The sequence below is a fragment of the Mesoplodon mirus genome (genome assembly GCF_964341445.2).
Source record: "Mesoplodon mirus genome assembly, chromosome: 5".
Classification (NCBI taxonomy): domain Eukaryota; kingdom Metazoa; phylum Chordata; class Mammalia; order Artiodactyla; family Ziphiidae; genus Mesoplodon; species Mesoplodon mirus.
In genome coordinates this window covers 34,303,217-34,326,509 of record NC_138980.1, presented here as the reverse complement: position 1 = coordinate 34,326,509, position 23,293 = coordinate 34,303,217, and the positions used below count along the sequence as shown (strand labels likewise).

The 23,293-nt window shown below is 57.6% G+C and overlaps 1 protein-coding gene across 14 annotated transcripts in view; it reads right to left on the bottom strand.

Annotated features, from left to right (window-relative positions):
• The window catches only part of TCF3 (transcription factor 3), a 37,652-nt gene extending 20,989 nt beyond the window's left edge, over nt 1-16,663 (bottom strand). For 11 of the 14 annotated variants that reach the window (XM_082620375.1, XM_082620376.1, XM_082620374.1 and 8 more), the window contains exons 1-3: nt 16,380-16,502; nt 14,340-14,470; nt 11,018-11,090 (exon numbers count right to left, since the gene is read on the bottom strand). In XM_082620375.1, the coding sequence (XP_082476501.1) occupies nt 11,018-11,090; nt 14,340-14,411 (145 nt within the window). In that variant the 5' untranslated portion in view covers nt 14,412-14,470; nt 16,380-16,502. Of the gene's footprint in view, nt 1-11,017; nt 11,091-14,339; nt 14,471-15,993; nt 16,111-16,379 lie in introns of those variants that run through there. The other 3 variants (XM_082620371.1, XM_082620372.1, XM_082620369.1) reach the window with 2 other exon arrangements.
• Between the last annotated feature and the right edge of the window lie 6,630 nt (nt 16,664-23,293).

Below are 23,293 nucleotides of genomic sequence, written 5' to 3'. Positions count from 1 at the left end.
ATACAAACTGTCTGGCCCTTTACAGGGAAGGTCTGCTGACTCAGGCACGGAGAAGATTCCAGGAGCCAGTCCCTCCGTAGAAAGTAGCCAGACTAGCAGACTTCGGTACCTGGAGTGTGGGGAAGACGTAGTCACAGGGCCTAGGCATGGCCCTGCTCCATCCCCACCACAAACCTGTCGCATAGCCACGGTCGTCAGGGGCTTCGTCCTGCAGCCCCAGCTCTGTCAGCACCCCCTCCCCCGGGTGCCCGGGCTAAATCCCGGGAGCCGTCCCCTCCCCTTCCCTCACCCCACTGCCCCCCACCCGTGGCCTCGGATCAGAGCCTGGCTCGGCCCTGTGTCCCCTGGGTCAAGCCCCATCCGTACAGCAGTGTCCCCCCCACCCCTGCCCACACTCCACCCCGAGCAGCCTGATGGAGCTTCCGGAAGCCAAACCTGCCTCTCCTCCCTCCTCCTAGCCTCTCCCATGGCTCCCCACTGCTCTCAGGGTAAAGACCAGACCCCTCCCTCACCGCCCTTCGCCCCCAGCTCACTCCTCCCTGCCCAACAATTGAGCAGATCCCCAACCCTGACCCAAGCTCTGCCCCAGCAGTCCCCACACCTGCTAATCCTTCATCCCCTGTCAGGGAGGTCGCCTCGCTGGCCCCCTGTCCCCAGCGTTGCCTGAACAGGGTTGGCCCCCCAAAAACCTCGACAAATATCTGTTTTTGGCTTCTTCATTGCTCTGATAACTATCTAACCAATCACAATGTCCTCCTGCGGTGCCATCCTCCTGCGGTGCCATCCTCCTGCAGTCACAAGCAGCTGCTACGGGACTGGCGGAAAGACCTCCCCACTCGACGAGATGTTAATTAACGCACGATTAGATGACCCTGTGTGGCTAAGCGGCTGCTGTGCTGGACGTGTGGCCCCCCCAAGTAAAGACTAAAGTAGCAACAACAATAAAAATAACCACCGTGCACCATGATCACATCTGAGAAAAAATTAACAGCCCTTAAGGGCAGCCGTCTGCCTGTCCTCACGTTAGTGTTTCCTTCCTGCCACTATCAGCTCCCCCTCTGGCTTTTTCCCCTTAGAATTAAAATCCCCAAGAAACGGGATGTTGGCCTGTTCACCAGCACATGGGGTCTCACGAGGGGCAAGACCAACACAGGTGTGAGTCAGGAGAAAGTCCTTCCTCAAGTGGGCCGGGGCCTCCCTGCACGGGCCAGTGGGGTCCTCGCCTCTCTTCCTGTGATGTTTGGGGCAACTTCTGCACTCTTACATCACTTCAGACTTGAAGGAAAGCTGCGGGGAGATGCACGATGTGCCCTAAACCCAGACCCTCTCATCGCTTATATGCGCCCCCTTTTTCATTTGCCCCTCCGTGTTCACAAGCTGCTACGCTTGTTTCTGGCCTTCAGAGTTTCAAAAGTTGGTAGGAATTCCAGGGCGCCAGGGAGCTCCCGCCAGAGGGAGCAGGTTCCAAGTGGCTGGAGGAAAGTGCCGGAGCGGCTCACAGCCCTTGCTGTTCCTGCCCCTGAAACTGGGGGTGGGGAGACAGGGGACCTGGAGCTGCGCCCAAGCAAGCGGACCTGAGGCTGGAGAGGAAGTGAGTGGAGGGCACAGCCCACTATTTCCAAGAGCAGATGGTCCCCCAAACCAGGGCTTGGCTCCAACCCAACCTCTCCTGAACCCCCGGAGCAGCAACCCCCCAACCCCAGAGGCTTCCCCAATGGGCAGAGCTGGTCCTCAGGTGGGTGGCCCACAGATGCGTGGTAATTCAGAGGAACGGGGTCCCCCAGCTGCAGAAACTGCCCTGCCCCCTCCTTCCTGTGAATTTCAGATTCGAGACCAAAGCAACAGCAGAAAGACCCCATCCTGCTTCAGCCTCAAGGGGGACCCCTCTACCCAACGGCGAGGATGGGAGGATCTCGCCCACCCCACCGCTCAGCCAAATATGAGCTCAGAATCCCAGCTGGGACCTCCCTGCAAGAAACAGGCCCAGGGCGAAACAAACGTGGAACACTTAAGATGGACATTCACAGATTTAGGATTTATCCCAGGAAACGGAAGCATATCTAAGACCACCACCATGCGCCGTCAAGGAAACTACAGAGCTTGTGGGTGCCGTAAAATAGAAGGAAGATAAGGCTTCAGGGAGAGAGGAAGAGCGAAAGCAGGAAAAACTAGTAAGTTTTTGCTGCCAATTCACAAGAGATTTTAAAAGCAGCATCAGAGGCAGCAAGGCAGAAGTGACAATGCAGAAGAGGTGATCAAACAGAAGGGTGGGTTCTGGAGATGCCCCCAAACACCGGGGAAGGGGGGATTCTGAGACCACGGACACGAGGGCCTAACACGAGCCCAGACACCGAAGCCGGCATCCTGGGAGGAACAGGAAAAACACCCAAACCTGGAGTTAGAGAAAAACCCGGAAAAACACGCGCGCACTCCCTGGAGGCTGTGTGCGCACGATGACACAACCCACGGGGCTGGAGCTGAGATAAGGAAGGCGAGGGCCCGGGAATTCCACCCCCAACCCACTGCCCCTCACAAAAGGCAGGCGCCAGGTGCACATCCAGAGCCGCACCCCTCCCTGGAGAACATCCCCAAGGCGGGGGAGTCCCAGCACAGACCCTGCGAGTCTGGAGGACGTGATGGTGCAGGGAGGCTGAGCCCATCTGGGCCATGCGTTAAGTTAAACTAAGTGGAATTTCGACACCATCCCAAGAACAGGCACCAGAGCCCGCAGGTGCCGCGCTGCTCCAGGCACTTCCTGTGGTTTATCCCACTGAACCCTTAAATGGCCGCCATCAACCTCACTTCCCAGGTGAGGAGACTGAAGCCTCGTAAGTGGCAGAATGAACACGATAAGGACAACGTATTTATACCACACAGGAGGGGTGGGGAAGAACCCTTTCCTGCAGGACAAGATGTGACGTCAGTTCTGAGGCAGAAGGAGCCAGACGTGGGAGGCTTCAGCACATTCCCTAAAACCATCAGAACCACCAGCAGCACAGCCTTCCAAACCCAACCCGAGAAAAGACACCAGGCACAACTGCAAGGAAGAAGTATACAGACGTGAAAACATACAAGAGCATGGAAAGTATGAGACAGATGCAGACGCAATGTTTTTGAAAGCTGAGAACACGGCACCTACAGAAAACAGTTCTGGAACGAGTGACTCAGGAAAACAATCCGATGCACATAGATATACCAAGCAACGCACGTGAAAAGGAGGGGCCATCACGTTCACAGAAAAGTCTGAATTCAAGGCGCAAGCTCTCACGTGGAATAGAGGGTGGGTTTTTGTCAACAGTGGGCTGGACCCACAGAGAACATCCCACCGCCCTGGGTCCTTGACACTGAACAAATTAGAAGTCTAAACGTGATGGGCAGGAGATGAAGACCTCACAGCTCCGTGTCCAAGTATCCCTCAAGCCCTCAGGAATAAGGATCAACGCGGCCCCCATTTCAGGAGAGTAGAAACGCCCTGCATCTACCCAACAGCAGCACAGCCCAAGCCACGGTGACGTTTGCATCGGTGACCTAGAAATTAGCCAATCGAGGAATAAACACTCCACGGCCAACCTGGAAATTGGAAATCTCTGAAGAACCTGACTCAAAGAGAAACGTGTTTTAAAAATTATTACCAAGAATCTATTAAAAAAAATAATGAAAATACGCATTATTGAAACCAACGGGATATGGCCAATGTGGTCCTCGGAGGGAAATTTATAACCCTCAACATGATTACTGAGCAAGAGAACAGTGATAAACAAAAGGGCCTTCTATTCAAAAGTCAAAAGAGAAAAAAGAAAAGAAAAACTAAAAAAACGGGAGGAATTAAAACAGAACTAGTGGGGAATTCCCTGGTGGTCCAGTGGTTAGGACTCCACGCTTTCAATGCCAGGGCCCGGGTTCGATCCCTGGTTGGAGAACTAGGATACCACAAGCCACACAGCACAGCAAAAAAATGGATATAAATTAATTAAATTAAATAGAAGTAGTGAAGAGAAAAGCAGTTAATTGATACACATCGATTCGTCAATGAAGCAGATTCCTTGGGGAAAAAGTCAATAATACAGACACGAGGGCTTCCCTGGTGGTGCAGTGGTTGAGAGTCCACCTGCCAATGCAGGGGACACGGGTTCATGCCCCGGTCTGGGAGGATCCCACATGCCACGGAGCAGCTGGGCCCATGGGCCATGGCCGCTGAGCCTGCACGTCCAGAGCCTGTGCTCCACAACGGGAGAGGCCACGACAGTGAGAGGCCCGCGTACCGCAAAAAAAAAAAAAGAAAAGAATGCAACATGAACCATTTTTAAATGTGCCTGAAACGGATGATATTTTTTCCCCCCTAACAAAATGCTAGAATTGACAAGAGGAGTGGACAAAATCACAACAGGCCAATCGCCACAGCAGAAATAAAGCAGTTGGGGAAAGTGTCACATGCAAACAGGGTGGCGGTCTGCTCCCCAGTGCCCAGAGAATGGGGGGCCCCCACTTGCTGGAGACTGTACCAGAGAAACTGGTGCAGAAACATGGCAGGGAGCCACAAGAAGCCTCAGTGCCACACGACATGGGAACACAGGCAAAATGCAAAACGGATGCTGGCAGATCTGGTCTGGCAGCTAAACAAGGATATGGACCAAACCCAAAATTCAGGGAGCGTCGGGGTGAGAAAAACCATTAATGAACAGCGTCAGGACGTGGGGAAGGAGGAAACCAGGGGCTGTCCTGAGACACCCAACACACCACAGTGATGCCAATCACTTGTGTGGATGGAAACATAGGACCAGAAGGAAACGCCCTGAACATGATAAACACAGACAGTCAGAGAGATCTATCTTGAATTGACAGCCAGGATCAGGCCCGGTCCTGCTGACAAGAAGCCAAACAGCACACACCCAATGTGGTTCTAGAAACACTTGCTGATGTGAAAAGGCACATGGCCTCCACACCAGGATGGAAGAGGCCTGAGGATGATTTACCTGGAAAACCAAGTCAAGGGAAGAATGCAAATAATCAGGGGATGTCAGGAGGCAACCAGGTAGAAAATATGGTAAAAAAGATCCCCAAACCACAGCATGGAAAATCCTAAAACACCTAGAAACAACCCTCACTGCAAAAGTATGTGAGCAAATTAAGAAAGAAAGAAAACTATAAAATGGCTAAGTGCCTTATGCTTTCATTTTCAAAGTTTATCTTAAAAACTTAATATTAAGGGTCAAAACTTAAGGGAGAAGACACCAAGTTCTTACAACATGAAAATGCAGTACTGTAAACACAAACAGTTCTTCCGAAATTTACCCATGAAGTTAACGTAACATCAAAATCCCAACAGGTAGGTTTGTTTTGGAGGGATGTGGGAGGAGACATAACAGTTATTCTAAAGATCATGAAAAAGAATCAGCATATCTGAATATGGGGTGGAGGGGGGACCTGAAAAATAACAATTGAAGACTATAAAAACACCACAAAGCTAAAGTAACTAGGGGACTTCCCTGGTGGTCCAGTGGCTAAGACTCCACACTCCCAATTCAGGGAGCCTGGGGTGTTTGATCCCTGGTGAGGGGACTATATCCCACATGCCACAACTAAAGACCCCACATGCCACAACTAAAGACTCTGCATGCTGCAACTAAAGACCCCACATGCCACAACGGAAGATTCTGCATGCCACAACTAAAGATCCCACATGTGGCAATGAAGATCCCACACGCTGCAACTAAGACCCCGCGCAGCCAAATAAATAAAAGAAAAAAAGAAAAATTTAATAGTAATTCTAAAAAGCCACAGTAACTGACACCGGGTAGTACTAAAGTAACAGGAGCGTAAAAAGATGAGACAAAAATTCATGGGTAAATGGCAATTTAGGAAATGCTTTAAGGCATTTCGAACCACCAAGAAAGGTTTTCTTGAGTTTATACCGTCGTCCTAGAACTTCCTAAATTAAATGCTTACTCCATTTCTTTTCATTGTATCTGAACACTGTCAAAGGCTATGATTCTTCCCTAAATACAGATTTAGCTGCACCTTGTAGTTTCAGTGTGTTTAGATTATTGCTGATTTCTGTCTAGCCTGTTTTAATTTCCTCTTTAACCCAAAGGTAAACAAAAAGGAATTTTGTTATTTCCAAGTCATTAAGCTTTTTACTTATTCCTACATTTTTTGGTCTTTCATTTCCAGTTTTACCACATTGTTCTCAAAGAATATGGTTTATACTTTGGTCACTTTTTTTATGTTACAGGGTTTTTTTGTGCACAGTATGTGATCAATTTTTATAAGAACGGTATGATCTCTTTTACAAGGCATGGCCTTTAAAGGTAAGTGCTTCTAACTGGAGGTGCCCCTCAGAATTGCCTGGAAGCTCTTACAGGCCCCATCCCAGGCTTTTTATCAGTGTCTCTGGGTCTAGAGCCCAGGGGTGTGTGTTCTGAGCAGTCCCACAGGTGAGCTGGATGTATGCCCTTGGCCAGGAACTGCTGCAGAAGCTCAACCTTGATCACTTCACTGTTGAGGTTCTCTACCTCCCACTTATTTTTCACTTTTTTGCTCTGCCAAGAACTGCAAAGGCATGCTTTTCTGCCCTCCAGCATCTTTTCCCATATATTCCTCAACTTGATGGAATGAGGAACAGGCACATTCATGACTGTCACATCTGCAATGCAGAATGGACTATGTCATCTAATTCTCAAGGATTTTGCAGAAATGGCACCAAAGCTAGAACAACATAGAAGACTTGACAACAAAAAACTGAAACCTGTAAAGCACTGAGACAAATTAAAAGTCTCCATCAGGGCTTCCCTGGTGGCGCAGTGGTTGAGAGTCCGCCTGCCGATGCAGGGGACACAGGTTCGTGCCCCGGTCCGGGAAGATCCCACATGCCGCGGAGCGGCTGGGCCCGTGAGCCCAGCGTCCGGAGCCTGTGCTCCGCAGCGGGAGAGGCCACGGCAGTGAGAGGCCCGCGTACCGCCAAAAAAAAAAAAAAAAAAAGTCTCCATCAACAACGGTTATAGATGAAAACTTAGGGAAAAGGCTGCAGATCACAAGACTAACATCCTTCCTCTATAAAAAGCTCTTACAAATCAGTAAGTGCAGCATAGTGCAGGAGTACAAGACACTATAGGGAGACAACACTGGGTGGCTAACTGAGATGGTTAATAAACTCTGAATTTCAGCTTCATCGTAAGTAAAATGGGAATGACAATCGCACTTATTTCACCAACCTGTGAGGACTGAGGACTCAGAATAAACAATCCAGGCTCAGTGCCTGGCATACAGCACTCAACAATTGTCGACATAAGTTGTCATTGATAAGTGTTGCTGTTGTTAAAAAGTTCACCAGCCAGCAATAAAAAGGAACAAACTATTGATGTAGCCAAGGAACTGTGCTCAGTAGAAAAAGCCAATCTCAGAAGGTTCCATGCTGTATGATTCCATGTATGTAACATTCTCGACACGACAAAGTTGGGAAGATGGAAAAGAGTAAATCAGGGGTCGCCAGGGTGAGGGGTGGTGGGTGGTGAGTGGCAGCAAGTGGGAGGTCATGGGGCGATAGAACAGTTCTGAACAGACCATGGTGGTGGCTTCATGGCACTACACACGGGATAAAACCAAGCAGAACTACACGCAAACAAACACGGGATAAAACCAAGCAGAACTACACGCAAACAAATGTGTGCACGCAGATCTTGTGAATAAAGTACAATACCCAAATAAACTCTTGTAGATCATACCAAGGTCAGCTTCCCGATTTGGTGTCATGTGAGGAATTTGCAGGACTGACAGCTGGGGAGGGGTGTGCGGGGCCGCCCCGCACATTTGTTGGCAACTTCCTGTGAATATATCACTATTTCAAAGCAAAAAGTTCACTAAATCCAAGAAAAAAAAGGGGGTAGTGATCGGAAATTCATCAAAAAATAACTCACCTGGCCAATCTGATTTTGGAAAGATAATCGCCCGTGATTAACGTGTAAATGCCCATTGAAACGGCACATTTGGAGGAGGTTGGAAAGAGCCAGAACTGGGATACCAGAGGGACATTCTTACCGTGGACGCACGTCCACGGCTGGCAGTTCTAGCCCGGAACTTACTCTGAGGCCGTAACCGCACACCTGTGCTGAGCCAGGGTAGATGTCGCCTTGCCTACCTATTAGGTTTGTACCCAAGGGCACGTTACCTTTAGAGTCACACAGACCAGGAAAGCTGCGAGACAGGAAAACAGGGAAGATGTCTCCTCCGGTGTCAGCAGGCCATTTCCCCATATCTCGTGGGGCCTCAGACCCTATAGGTTGTGGCAGAGGACGTGCTGCCACTGAGAGATCTGTGCCTTGGGGTTTCCCAAAAGGGAGGGAGTGGAAAAATTATCCCCGTTCTGCAGTCTTCTGCTCTAGATGACGAGGAGAAATCCTCTGGCCTCGGTGCCTCCCTGACACCAAGTCTTTAAAACAGAATCTTTAAACAGAGATGGCGCAAGCAGCCCGCACACCCCACATGCTCAGCTCCTCTTCCCGAGACCTTCAGAGACCCGTCCCCGCTAGCCTGGGCTGCTCCTCTTCTAACACGAAGTGCCCTTTTGAAGTGAATCTAAACGAAGCAAGTTGACTCAAAGGAGTTTTAAGTAGAGACACACTAGGCCACGACACTCACGGAGGGCGAAGGGGAGAGTGTGGCTGGCGCGACCCGCTAGCATTCGGAAACTCTTGTCCCCTTAAAGCGACACTGCCCGTCCGGAGGGCGGCGACCCATCTCACGGGTGAAAAAAGCCAAGGCTCAGAAAGGGGGTGACTTCCCAAGCCCTATCCCGCTGTTGGACCACCAACCTTTCCACCCCCCCACCTTCTCCTGGAGTCTCCAACTCCACCAACGAGGGAGTAGGGAAATGAGCTCAGAGCTGGGAGAGCCCCCCAAAGGGACCAGTCTCCGTTCCTGTGGCTCCCGGGTCTGGAGCTGCGACCCCCTGCACACCCTCAAGGCAGACACCGAGATGGGCCCCACGCCTCATTTTAAGGCACTTTCACGCCCAAGGACTCGCTGAACCCTCTGCCGATGGGGACACTCCCATTTTACAGACTAGGAAACTGAAGCTTGCAGTCACACCACCTGTGTCAGGTGACACGGCCTGCCTTGTGCCTGAAGTGGCAGCAAGGAGGGAACCCCTAAGCCCAGGTCTTAGGGCTCCGGGTCCCGTACCCCCTCCCCCGCCCCAGACAGCACTAACTGCTCAACTGAATTGGGGAAAGGGGTCCCCAGCTGTGTGTCCAGAACTGGAGACCTCCTGGGCTGGACTAACCACACAACCCTCGTGGGGAAGAAGAAAACTCAGCCCGGTGTGCGGTGGGACAAGGCCAGACCCTCCCCACCTGAAGTGGCCAAGGTAGGGCCCTTGAGTGGGCTACGGCTGCAGAAACCACACAAAATCAACCTGCAAAATTCACAGGGATCCCACTCAGGCTGGGCCAGGCATGGGGTGTCCTGGAGGGGCCCCTTCCTTGGGGGCTACTGGCCCCAAGTGGACACTGGACAACAGAAGAGAGCAGGGGAGAAGCTGGGGGAAGATGAGGGAGGAACTGTGCCACCACCTCCAGGAAGCCTGCCGGGGCCTGACCCTCTGCCTGAGGCAGGGGAGCAGCAGCACCCCCTGCTCCCCAGGGCTGTTTTGGGAATGGGGAGGCAGGGTGGCCTGTGGGGATTTCCACACTTCAGGGAGGACTCTGGCCAGCCCTGAGGCCACTTCCTCAGGCGGAGAGGAAGGCCAGCGTGGGGCAGTGGGGTCAGCAGCACGATGCCCTTCCTTTTGCAGGGGGGGTGGGGGGAGTACAAACCACCCTTTAAACCCCCTCCTCCTCCAGCCAGAGCCCACTGGTCACCCTGATGGAATCTGGAGAAGAGAGACCCTTCTGTCTTGGACCCCAGAAACGTGGGGGGACACGGCCCCCATCCCAAGACCCCAAAAAGATACTGAAGTCCATGCAGAGCTTGGCCTTCCCAAGGGGTCCCCCATGTCCTCCCGACAGCCAGAGTGGGCTCCCCCCCATGCACGTGGCTCCTCTCAAAAGCCCAAGTCCACAAGGCCCTGCACAGCCTGCCCTCCCCCTCCCCCTCCCTCACTCTGCTCCGTCCACACAGGCCTCCTAACTGTTCCTCCAACTCACTGGGCATGGTGCTGCCCCAGGGCCTTTGCGCCCCCGGGCCTCCGCTCAAACAACCAAACATCTCGGTGGAGACAGCCCCTACTGCCCTCCCCACCACTCTGCAGCCTGACCCCTGCTCTATGCTCCTTGAGGCCATGCCATCTGTCCTCCCTGGGCCATGTCCTCTGCACTCAGTACCAGGCAGGGTGACCAGCTCACCCAGGTGTGCCTGGGATGACCCCAGTTGGAACGTTCAAAGTCCCAGATCCCAGGAACCCACCCCAGACCTCGAACAAACCAGACCAAGTGATCACGCTAGTACTGGGTCTCGTCAACGACCAGCACCTAATACGTACTTGAATGAGAACAGCCAGGAGCAGGGCAGGATTTGGAGAAAGCTGGGCTTCCATGTCACACCCCTCCTGGGCCTCAGGTTCCCTCCACTGGGGCCAAGGAGACCCTGGAGGCTCAAGTGCCCAGCTCACCCAGGCCCTCGTGAGTCACACAGAGTCCCCCACACCCGGACCAGGGGCCAGGCTCTCGGGGCAGGGTGGACGGTAACACCATGCTGACCACGGGGCTCCTCCCTTAGCCCCAAGGCAAGTCACACAACCACAGCGGCAGCCGCTTCCTGGGGTTCCCTTAGGCTCACCCTCCCCCCACCGCACGCTCACATGGGCGCCTGGACCTCTGTCCCGGGCCCCTCACCCCGACTCTGCCTGGCGGGCCTGAGCGCTGCCCCCGAAAACCTCTCCTGTTAGTGCATAGTCCACGAGGCTGTGCCCGGCCGCCAGCCCCACCCCGCGGTCGCCCCCCCTCACCCTCCATGGGCCCACCCTTCACACGTGGTGATCTCCTCAAGCAAACAAGAAGCCCCCAGGCAGCCAGCGGGGTCCTACCTGAGCTTCCAAACTGGGCCCCGGCCAGGGAGGTGGGCCGGCTCTTCCCATTGGCCACCGGCAGGGGGAACATCTGTGGGGAGAAAGAGGGGTGAGTGGGGGGCACAGCCCAGGGCCACAGCTCTGCTGGGGTCCTGTCCCCCAGGAGGCCCGAGGCGCCCTGAGGGCCCTGGCCGGAAGAGGCTCCCCGGTGCCCCTCCGGAGCACAGCCGGGGGCAGGGAAAACTCCCCAGTTTACCTCTATATTTGTTTTACTGGGGATGAAATAACACGAAGGCACTTGATACAATATACCCACTTAGAAGTGATACAAAGTTTTCTTCAAGTTACAGCTTTAAAAAAATGAGATCATTTACACTCCCAGATGGATCGCGTGTCCCACCCGTGTCCCAGCCGCGGACCCCGACCTTCACCCTAGGAGCCCGGCATCCACCTCCCCATGGGCCCCTGACCCCGAGCGGTGGGAGTGCAGGGAAGACAGCCAGACCCCGCCACCGGGATGGGGAGCGGGGGGCCCCCACGAGCCAGGCTCCGTGCTCAGAGCTGCATCCTTCCCGGCCAACGACAGGGCAGTTCTCCCGGGTGGGCGGGCACCGAGTGTGGGTGCATCGCCACGCCCCCCCCACTCGTTCACCCAAACCCACAGTGTTAAGTCCCTCAAGATTAAACAGCTTAGCAGCATTAACTGGGAAAACCCAACATCAACAAACCCTCGTGCCGCAGAAGAAACAAACCGTGGCCCTGCCCTGCCCCAACGGTCTGAGTTTCAGAGGTTCTTTTGGGGACCAAGAAATTCAGAGTGGCCGCAATCAGCATTAAGGCTCTGTGGGGAGCGGCTCAGGGCTGACAAGCAGGACATGGGGGTGTGCGTTCTTCGGGCATGACTCGGGGCAGCATCACAAGCCCTGGGAGCAACCCAGGAAAGGGGGTCCTGCCCCCACACCCTGTTCTCCAGAAGGGGACACTGAGGCCACAGGCTGAGCTGGCAGGGCAAGTGCAGACTCGGGGCACGTGTGCACCCAGCACACCCAGGACTCGGGCTCCCACGGGGTCTGTTGTCCCCTCCGGGGGCGGGGCTGTGCTCACTGCACCCAGGGCCTTGGCCTCAAGGCGGGGCCCCTTTCCTGCTGGGGACACTGAGGCTTGCGCTGGGGGAGGGGCAGGCCTGGGGATCAGGAGCCTGAGGGGGGTGGTGCTCAATTCTGTTTCTGTTTCGCCCTCCAGGGTGCCAGGGGCCGCTGACGTGGCACTTGCCACGGGGGGGGGGGGCAAGGGCGGGGGGAGGGAACTGGGCTGTGTCCTGCAGGCACTGAAGGTCTATGATCAGCCCAGCCAGGCTCCCGCACCCCCCCCTCGGAGCCTCAGTATTCCCTTCTGTGAAACGGATGCAGAAGACACAGGGCTCACACCGTGTGGGCTGTTGTGAAACCCAAACGCTCATGGGCATCGTGGGCATGTAGGGGCCTCTGCACGCGCAGAGCTCAAAGGAGCACGGTCGGGCCACCAGGCAAGCCCACAGCACCCTCCCCTGGCCCCTCGCCCTTCAAGGCTGTCGTCAGACCCAGGGACCACCTCAGGCCCACACACCCTCAGAGCCACCAGCCTAACAGGTGAAGCTCAGGGCGGGGGCAGAGGTGCAATTTTAACAGCTAGGAGGAGCCATTTTTCCTGGTATTGAACTGGTAGTTGCCTCGTTTACTTTACACGGACCTGCCCCAAGGAAGCGCTTTCCCTTCAAAATCTTTCCAGTCGAAAACTTGTTTCAAAAAAACAAATTAACTCAGTGTCTCTGGAGCAGGTGGGAAGGAAAGGGTGTGAGCCTCCTGCAAATGGGGGGCTGCCTCAGGGCCTCTCTCCTCGTGGGAACAAGGAGGTCGAACAAAAATCCAGTTCTGGGTTTTCCCAGAGGACACACACTGGGCACCTTGCACACTCAGCTTCGCTTTCCTCATCTGTGAAATGGGTCTGAGCTGGGGGGCGGGGGAGTCTGGACCCCCTGGACAGCAGGAGGGGGTGAGCAAGTGGTTGAGACTGTGGGGGGGGGGCGGGGGCAAAATCAGAACCTGTGCCACCCCCTCCCCTGACCCCCAAGCCAGTCTGTTCCGGCCCACTGGTCTGTGACTTGTCAGTTTAACAAAAAAACAACTGAGCAGCACCCCTGATTCCTCAGCTGAGACGCAAAAATAAAACGGGGCTTAAAAATACCGGCATGGCCCTTCCGGAGCCGCGGCCGCTCCGTCCCGTGGGCTGTGTTTTTCCACAGGGCGGCTGATGTCGTTTCAGTTTGGGGACTTTTGTTTCGACAGACCTCAGTGGCCTGGGCCTCATACCGGCAGAGGATTAAATTCAGACCGAAAGCATCCTCCCTGAACCCATTTCAAACCAAAATAGTGCTCGCTGGGGGAGGGGTGGGGGCAGGATTTGGGGAGTCCACACACAGCTCCTGGGTTGTGAGGAAACGCAGACCACCCCCCTCCCCCCGACACAGGTGGCCCATTGCACAGACGGGCAAACCAAGGCCCCCAGTCCTCCAAGGGACGGTCCAGCTCCCAGCCTCCCTGGGCCCGTCTGAGCTGTGTGACCTCTGGAAAGCAGTACCCTCTCTGAACCTCCATTGGCCTGGCTGGGGAACGGGCTGTGTCAGATAGAGCACACCACCTGGGAAGTGTGAGGACATCCCCCTGTCCCCCCACCCCGTAGACCCACAGCACTGACTCTCGTGTCAGTAAACAACTGAGGAATCACACGTCCACTGCCTGAGGCCTCTCCTCATTCAGGGAAGGTCCCCACAGAAGACACCTAGACTTTGGGCACCCCACGTCTTTTGCACCCACGATGTCATGAATAACCCCGATCACAGTTTTATGAATAACCCCGATCACAGTTTTACAGGTGCCAAAGCAAGGTCACTGCATGCCCAGAGCCAAGCTGGGGCCTCACGGCCGAGCCTCCCCAAGGAAAAGCTGAAGGCCCTGGGCAGTCCCTCCCTCGCTCTGGACCTCAGTTTCCCCAACTGCAAAGTGGTGGGTTGGACCCACTCCGTGCCTGGGCAAACAGCTGGGTGACGACGGGTGCCTCTGGAAGCCCACAAGGGCCCCAAAGCTGCACCCTGCCGCGGGGGCGTCAACCCATCCATCCTAGGGCGCCCCAATTCCCCTAGCCCCACCTGGGGCTCTTTAAGCCATAGAAACTTGAGGTCCAGATGCTGGCAGTGTTTTTGGCACAAGCTTCTTTCCCACCGTCTGGGGGGCGCAGGAGTGTGGACAGCTGGGCATGCGGGGGGCGGCAGGGGGACGACGGGGGGACGGGGAGGGCCGCTCACCATGCTGAAGTCCAGGAGGTCACTGAGCTCCTTGTCCGTGCCCACGGGCGCCATCCTCTGTGGCTGGTTCATTCTCCAGCAGCAACGGGGGGCCAGGGGCCGGGGTGGGCTCCTCAGGCCTAGAGACAGCCCTGCAGGGTGCCCACAACGGGTGCAAGGAGAGGTGAGGGGTGGAGAAGAGGTATGAGTGACAGTGGCCGAGATGAGCAGATGGGGGAGAGCTCTTTAAGGCCCCTCTAACTGCTCTGGATCTGGGTCTTCCCAGGCTGCGTCCCTTCCAGACCCTGAGGCATGGGGGTGGGGCAGCCAGAATTCAGGGACTGGGGCCCCTAGAGACCCCTCCCCAGAGCCCTCAGGGAGTTTGAATAATGGCGGGGAGAAGCGCAAAGTACATTCCCTGAACTCCCTCTGCGACCACCAAGGAATCAAGTTGCAAATTTTAAACTGAATGCGGAGTGGAGTGGTCCCTTCCCAGCTTGGCCAGAACCCACCCCTCTCCCCGCCACCTCTCCCATTTCCACCCACTCTCAGGCTTTCCACTGGCCCCACCCCCGGGAAGGGGGAGGGGCGACCCGGTCCCGCCCCAAGGGAAATTTGGTGACCCCCTCCAGCAGCTGTCAGAGCACGTTGAAGGCCCGATCACCCCCAAATTCAAAGCAAAAGAAATCCACAAGACGGCGAACCCCCCTTCCTGCTCCACAACTAAACAGGGGGGACGCCCCGCGCACGGACCTACCCGCAAAGCTTCCCACTACACTTAACCTCCTCCCCCACCCCATAAAAAACAACCAAATTCTGGGGGAAAAAAAAAAAATACCCTAGATTGTTTTATTGTCACGATGTATCCGGGAATTATTCTTAAGCAACTTTGAAAACATCCCTTGCCCTGGGGGGAGGGGGGGGTCCCAAGACCAGGGTTTCCCCCCACTCCGCATGGTCCCTAGGGGCTCCATTCTAGCATGGGGGGGATCCACCTGCCGGGCCCCATCCCACACCCAGAAAAGAGAGGAAGGAAGGGTCTCCGTCCCACAGTCAGACAGTTAAGTCCCTTCAGCGTCTCTTCCTCGGACCCCAGGTGCGGGGGGGGGGGTCGCGAGGGAAAAGGGGTTCCAAGATCGAGGGAGACCCGACCTCAGAAGCGGAGAAACCCCCGCTTTGTTTGCCAACTGAAGACGAGTGTGAAACGGATGCCCCAGCGCACCCCCTCCCCCGCGAAGCTTTTTCTTTTTTGGAAAGCGTGTGAAACTGACTTTTTTTGAAGAGCACGAAACCGCACTTTTTTGTGGGGTGGCTGAAACCGATTTTAAGGCAGACCTCGGGGGGCTAAACAGGCTTCTCTAGGAGAGCTAAAACACTTCTGGGGTGTCACGAGAACTTTTGGGGGCTTGAAGGGGACTCGAAGGATGTGTGAAGCCACTCTGGGAGCAGAGAAGCAGAAACGTCTTCCTCTGGGGGGGGAGGGGTGGGAGGAGGCCCGGGAAACCAATCCCCACCCCACCCCCCGCAGCCGGTGCGGGCGGCGCGGCCCGGGAACCCTTTGAAGCTCGGGGCGCAGCCGCCGCCACCGTGCTGCTCGCCCCGAAGCCGCCGCCCGTGCCCGCGGAGCGCGGAACAGATGTGGCCCCCGGCCCGAGCCCGTAGGCGCGCGGCGCACCTTCCCCGCAGACAAAAGGACGCTCCCTCTCCCTCACTCGCTCCCCTCCAAACTCCGCCGCCGGCCGGGCCCCGGGAAAAGGGGCACTCGCGGCCTCCACGCCGCTGCCCCGCCGCGAAGTTGGGCGGCCCCGCGGCGCCCCCCGCGCCCCCGCCCGGCTCCGCAAACTTTCCCGAAGTGCCGGCCGGCGGGGGCGCGCGGGCCCGAGCGCGCCCTCCACGTCGCCGGCCCCCTCCAGCGCGCAAAGTTGGAGAACAATGACTCCGGCCGCGCCGCCCCCGCCCGGCCCGCCCCCGCCCCGCGTCCCCGGGTCCCCGCGTCCCGGAGCCGCGCGGGGAGGCCCGGCCCGCCGGGCACCAAGCGGCGGACGGTACCGGCGCGCTCACCTGCTCGGCGTGGCCCGGCCCGCAGCGCGCGGGGGGCGGCGGCATGAACGGCCCCCCCGGACAAAGGGGCGTCGCGGCCCCGAAGGGCGCGCGTGGGCGGCGGCGCGTGGCCCGGCTCCCCGCGTGTCCGCCCCGCGGGCCCTACGCGGCCGGGGCGCTGGCGGAGGCGGCGTGCGAGGAGCCCGCGGTGCCCGCCGGCCGCGTCGTTGGGCTCGGTCCGGCCCGCTACGCCCGCGGCCGCCGCCGCTGCCTCATCTTCCTGCGGCGGGAGACATGTTCCGCCCCCACCCCGCGCCGCGCCCCGCCTCCCGCCCCTGCCAGGCCCCGCCCCGCGCGCGCCCCGCCCCGCCGCCGTCCGCGGATCCCTCCGCCTTTGCCCGCTCGCCCGGCCGCCGCCGCCCGCCCCACGCTTCCACTGAACGCGGCTGAGGTCCCGCGGAGTCCGGAGCCTGGAGCGGGCGCGCCGGGGGTCCGTCGGCCAACGGCGGGGGTCGAGGGCAGGGATTATCTTCCAGCGCGGAGGCGCACGTGGTTTCAGTGCACAGCCTGACGCAAGCGGGTAGGGCCGTGAGATGGAAAGATAAGGCAGAGCGACCGGGGCCAATCGGAGAGTGCGAAAGCCTGATTGGCGGGGCCCTCGGCCTTTCGTAACTAGGCCCCGCCTCCACCCCGCCCCTCTGAGCTAGAGGCTGCGAGAAGCGGTAAGGGGTGGGGCTTGCAGTTTTATTCTCAGGTTTGCGTGGCCGCCCGCACGGCCGTTTAGGCTCGGTCGTATCTGAGTTCCTAATGCTGGACCCCGGTGCTGGGTGTCTCGAGCGTTCCAGACCCCCCGGGAACGAATCAGACTAATCTTACCTGCAGGGCCACCGATGCCAGCTCTGTTTTAGGGTCAGAGAGCCCCGCGTGTAACCCGCTCTGTGCTTCTGACTTGCTGGTTGCCTTTGCCTGCCTGAGACTCAGTTTACTCATCTGTAAAATGGGATTTGGACCTGAGTTTGGGCTGTACTAAGGCCGGACCAGGCCTTCTGACTCTCAGTGGTCTGAGAGTCCACTTAGATCCCAAGGCCCCCACACACACAGCCAGGGGCTCTTCAGCTTTTGGGAACCATAGACCCTACAGAATAAAAATAATAATTCGTATAAATGAAAATAACATAATCTTTCATGGCCCCCTGTGTCCGCAGAGAGAGAGCTACACTCCCTTCCAGGCTGGGAAGAGGCCACGGTACCCCTGGCCCACTGGGCTCCAGCCTCAGCGGCCTCCTCCTCCTCACTATTTCAGAACCTGCCACGCTCATTCTCATCTCTGGGCCGTTGCCCTGGCTGTGCCCTCTGCCTGGAAGGCTTTTCCACCCCATCTGGAGCCCTGAGTTCCCACAGTTCAGGGCAGCCCTCGGTCCAGGGAGAAGGGCTGAAAGGAAGGAAGAAAAGTAGGGGTCCTGGGGGGAGGGGGGTGGAGAAGACCCCAGGGGCAGGTGGGGAGCTCAGGGGGCTCCTAATAAAGCCTCTTCCTGCTACATCCGAACTGGGCTGACCTTCACCTTGACCCCTTCTGGGCCAGAGCGCCGCCATGTGCCACAGGTCTGGGGAGGGGACTGAGAGAGTCTTGGGGACAGGGTTCAAATCCCTCATCCCTCCCAGCATCACTGTGACCTCGGCCAAGTTCTTGCCACTCTCTGGGCCTCAGTTTCCCCATCAGGAAAATGGAAGGGTGTACTGATGGGCACAGAGTAGGTGCTGAGGACATGTGCCTTCATCCTGCGGCCTCTCCCCACTGTTAAGACCTAGGTCTCCGAAGTGAGGGTCCCCTCAGCCCACAGCCTTTCCCTGGACCGACCAACCATGACCGCACAAGTCCATGGTCTGCTCTGGCTTCCTCCTAGCCTGAGGGGTTTCTCAAGGACCAGGCTGGGGCTGAGGCCCCTCCAGGACCCCAGCCTCACTCAGGTCGGGCCAGCACCCTCTCCTCCGATGATGCTAAGGTTCTAACCCGCATGGGGCCCGTGTTCCTGGAGTTGACACACCCACTGAAGCAGGGGAATGATCCATTCATAGGCCATGCAAATACTGAGCACCGATGGTGTGCCAGGCTTGGTGCTGGACATTGGTGCACATTGGTGACTGTGACCTGTCCAGTCCCTATCCTCCAAGGCAAGAAGAGCCATCAAAGGCTTCCCCCCCAGGGCATCCCCCCCAGGGCATCCTCCCCAGGGCTTCCCCACCCAGGGCTTCCCCACCCAGGGCTTCCCTGGTGGTGCAGTGGTTAAGAATCCGCCTGCCAATGCAGGGGACACAGGTTCGATCCCTGGGCCAGGAAGATCCCACATGCCATGGAGCAACTAAGCCCATGAGCCACAACTACTGAGCCTGCACTCTAGACCCCAAGAGCCACAACTACTGAGCCCACGTGCCACAACTACTGAAGCCCACGTGCCTAGAGCCCATGCACTGCAACAAAGAGTAGCCCCCGCTCCCCGCAATTAGAGAAAGCCCGTGCGCAGCAACAAATTCCTAGCACAGCCAAAAATTAATTAATTAATTAATTAATATTTTAAAAGGCTTCCCCCTTTAGTCCCAAATGTGCTCTTTCCATCCATATGTTTGGCTGTCAGGTCCTCACGCCTGAGTGATTAAACCCATTGTACAGATGAGGAAAATGAGGTTCAGAGATCTCCTCCCTGGGGCCCAGTCCACCCTGGGGCTCACACCTGCCAGAAGTCCCTCCCGGCACCCACAGGCCATTGTTGTCTTCCCTGGGGAGACCCGGCTTGGGGCTGAGTCACCGGGAGGAGCAGCCCATGGGGGCCCCACTCGGCCACAAGCTCTGCCCAGCCCCGAGGCCTGGGTGCGCCCTACGGGGCCCTGGCATGGGGACAGGCAGCCAGCAGCTGGTGCCAGGGGCCCCTCGAGGCCAGCCACAGCCCGCCCCCCCCCGACTGCGGCCTTTGTTCTCCTTTGGGTGCCAGCTGGGCAGGCAGGCTGGAGCCAGGGACCTGCCTCCCCACCTGGGGCTGCCTTCCCTCCCCCCAAGCCAAACCTACTGTGTGCTGCCCCGGGTTGGGGACCCAGAGGAGGAGGAGGACCCCATTCCTGGTTGAGCAAACTCATGCCAAGGACAGATTCCCACCAGTGAGTGGGGCAGCTGGGGACAGAACATGGGGATGGTGGTGGAAACTTCCAGAAGACAGTAGTTGTGCAAGCCACGGTTGACCATGGAGAGAAAGCAGTTGGACTTAGGACTTGGGGGCCACCCTGCTGACATTGTGCTTATTTGTCTCCAGAGTGGGTACCTTCTCCTGGGCTGTGAACAAGCCCACCCCCAACACTCTCCCACCCCCACCCAGCCCCTCCCTGCTTTTCTGAAGCCCGGGAGGAAGGGAGGGGCCCTTATCAGTCAAGCCAGACCCCACATACAAACCTAGGTTCATGGTCTCGAGGGAAGCAGGGGGCGGCACTGCCTCTGGAGCTGGGGGCTTAGTGGGCCACCCCCGTGGAGGGACCTAGCCCCGATTTGTCCACGCTCACCATGACCCCCACCCCAGACATCATCGGGGCTCATTCATTCATTCATTCATTCATTCTCCCTGGCTTCTGGGAGAGAGGTCTCTGCAGGGCCTGCTGCTCGGGTCTGGGGCCAAGGGCTCTCGCTGGATACAGGGTGGGGGGCTCCTTACTCTCTGCAGAGGCGGGAGGAGGTGCTGGCCGTGGTGGGCATAAAGTGGACGATGAAGCAGCACCACTGGCCACTCCCCAAGCCTGCCTTCCCTGGCGCTCACAGCCGTGGGCATAGGAGGGGACCCCATCCTTCCACCTGAGCTTGTCCTAGGGAGCCAGAGGGCCAGGAGGGCTGGGTAGGGTGGGTGCCTGGAGCCCCAGCCTCGTCCTCCCTATTGCCGGGGCATGAGGAGGGGCTCTAAACTTGCCCTTCTCTGCGGTGGGTTCCCTGGGGCAGCAACACTTGGATGTGACCAGAAGGATGAATGATATCAGCGGGTGAAGAACAGGGAGCACTGGGGGTGGGGGGACTGCACAGGTTACTTCAGGAACCCAGGAGGCTGGAGCCCAGACAATTGGAGGGAAGATGAGCGAAGGTCAAGGGCGCTGGGTCGCCATGGTGGGGTCACTATGGAGCCACTTGGGGATCTGAGAAGGAGAGAGAAGTGGTCCCAGTGGTGCCATTTGGAGGCTGCAGGTTCAAAGGGGAGGAGGAGGGATGATCGTTAGGGGAGAGAGGGGCTGGCCGTGGGGTGGTGAGCTGGGTGGGCTCGGGGTACATTTGAGGGGTAACAGAAGGCTTGCCTGGGGTGGGAGTGAGGAGGCAGCCACCTATGGGCGCTGGGTGTGAGGCCTGGGACCTCAGTGCCTTAGTAGTGGTGCCCTCCTCCGAGCAGGGCCGTCTCAGGGCCAGTGACAGGGATGAATGGGGCACAGGAAGCCCATGTCCCAGCTCTGCCAAGGCCCCAGGGGACACAGCCCCAGGGGACAGAGCCAGGGCTTGGCCACGAGGGGCTGCGTGAATGAATGAATGAGCGCCGCCCCAAGCTGAGCCCCAATTCTGCTCTGAGCCCCTACCCTGGACCAAACCCTGAGACCAAGCTGAGCCCCTGGCCCTGGCCCAAGTCCGACCACACTGAGCCCCTCCCACCCGGGCCCCCCACCTGTCCCCTCCCCCTGCCCTGTGCCCATCCGCCCCAGGGGGCTGGTGCCACCTGTCGAGGGCTGCCCTTCCTCCTCCTGGCCCGGTGCCCACAGCTCCTGACTCAGGGGCCCTGGGGGCCTGTCCCACCACATTCCGGGGCAGCCTGTGTCAACACTGGGCACCTCCCCCTGGACTGGCCCCCAGGCATTCTTTGGCCCAGTTCTGGGGTGGGGGTGGGGGGGCGAGGGGGGAAGGGCAGGGGACCGGGAGGCCCGGCCTGATTTCTGCTGCCCACGTGCCCATCCACAGGGTGGCCCCACTGACTTCTGCCTGCAGCGATATGGGGGTGCTCCTGGCTCCCCAGGGCACACTGGGGCGACACCCTTCTCCCCAGTGCCCCGCAGCTCCCCTGAGCTTCATGCGGTGGGAACCACCCATTGTTCAGATGGGCAAACTAAGGCTTTGGCCCCCGCCTAAAGCAGGCCAGCCTCCTATACATGGTTCACCTGTCTGTCCAAGCTCCTTCACCTCTTCCCTGGTGCCTTCCAGGAACAGGGGGGTGTCCTGGCTGCCAGCACCTTGCCACGCTAAGGAGTGTGGGTTTTACTCAAGGGTGCTGGGAAAAGCCAGGAGGGCAACGTGGTTTCCTTGGGGACACGGGAGCTGAGCCTGAAAGGCTGAGGGAGGGTGATCAGGAAGAGGGCACAGCTGGGGCCAGGGCCGGGTGTGGCCTGGGGGGGTCAAAGCTCTTCCCTGGTGTGCACTGAGGGCCCTGGAGAGCCCTGGCACCGACCCCGGTACTGGCCACCCTGTCTGGAGCTCGGACCCCTTGCCTGCCCCTCCCCAGCCCCCCGTGAGTTTCCAGGCCTTTGTCCCGGCTGTGCCCTCCTCCCGGGTCACCCTTCCTCTTGCTGTGCCTGGCTCTCTCCTCCTTATCCTTCGGCCCTCAGCTTGGGTGCCACCTCCTCCAGGAAGCCTCCCCAGCCCACAGGGCAGGCCAGGCCCCCTGCCTGTCTTATAACTCCTGTCACCATTCGTCCATCTTTTTGCCATTTATGTTACCCCGTCACTTGTGCCAGATTAAGGGTCCCCGGGTGGGGGCCCAAGCTTCCTTGCTCAGTGTCACGCCACGAGGCATGGGGCATCGCAGGTGCTGTGGAGGCCTGGAGGGTGGCAGTGAGGCAGCCGAGGTCCAGCAGGGCTCCTGGTTCCTAGGGACAGGTTTGGGGCCAGACAGGTGGGTGTCCAGGGGAGGACCCAGAGCGTGAGGACTCCTCCCAGCCCCTCAGCCCTGCTCTCTAACAGGTTCAAGTTCAAATCCCACCCCCAACCCCACCCCCAGTCTTGGCTGGATGACCCTGGGCAGGGCTGGACTGGGTCATCTCCGGGCCCCGGGAACTGCTCAGTGGCACTTTCCCTGCAGGTATCATCTCACTGAATCTCACGTCAGCCCTGTGAGGCAGTGACCATACAGCGCCCGTGTTGTAAAACTGAGGCCCAGAGGAATGCAGCCACATGACCAAAGCCACCTGACCTGGCGGTGAACTCAGCAGGGCTCCATGATCAGGACCATCTGAGGGCAGGGTCCCTGGGTAGGTGCTTACAAGGGGCAAGTCAATGGGGTCACCCATCAACATGATGCAGTTTTTCTGCCCAGCATCTCCTGCAATCTTTCCGCCTGGCCTCTACTTGTCCTGTGCAGCCAGCAGGGAGCATGTGTGGGGTGGGATCTGTTGACTCAGCTGAGCTCCCTGTGCTCCCAGGATTGGAGGAAACTCTGAAAAGTTTGTCCTCCCATCTCCCCCCACCTCCTTGCCTTCTTTGGGGGTGGAAAAGGCACAAAAGCCAGAGCTAAAAAGGGACAAACATCTTCAAATGTGACTCCATAAATATGCTTCTGAGTTGTAACAAACTGACAGATGAGGTTAGATGAGGTGGGACATCTAGGGAGAAAATATTTTCCACATGGAAACAGAATAAGGATTTGGGTCCTTCATACACAAAGAGTTCCTACAAATCAATAAGAAAACAACCAAACAGAAAACTGGGCAAAGAAAGGAACAATTCATTCACACATGAAGACACACAAATGGCCACTGGAGAGACAGAGGAAAAAGAAGCTTAGTCACTCATGACTGAAAAAAGTGTAAACAAATACGCAAATAAGAAACCACCTTGGGCTTCCCTGGTGGCGCAGTGGTTGAGAGTCCGCCTGCCGATGTAGGGGACACGGGTTTGTGCCACGGTCTGGGAAGATCCCACATGCCGCGGAGCG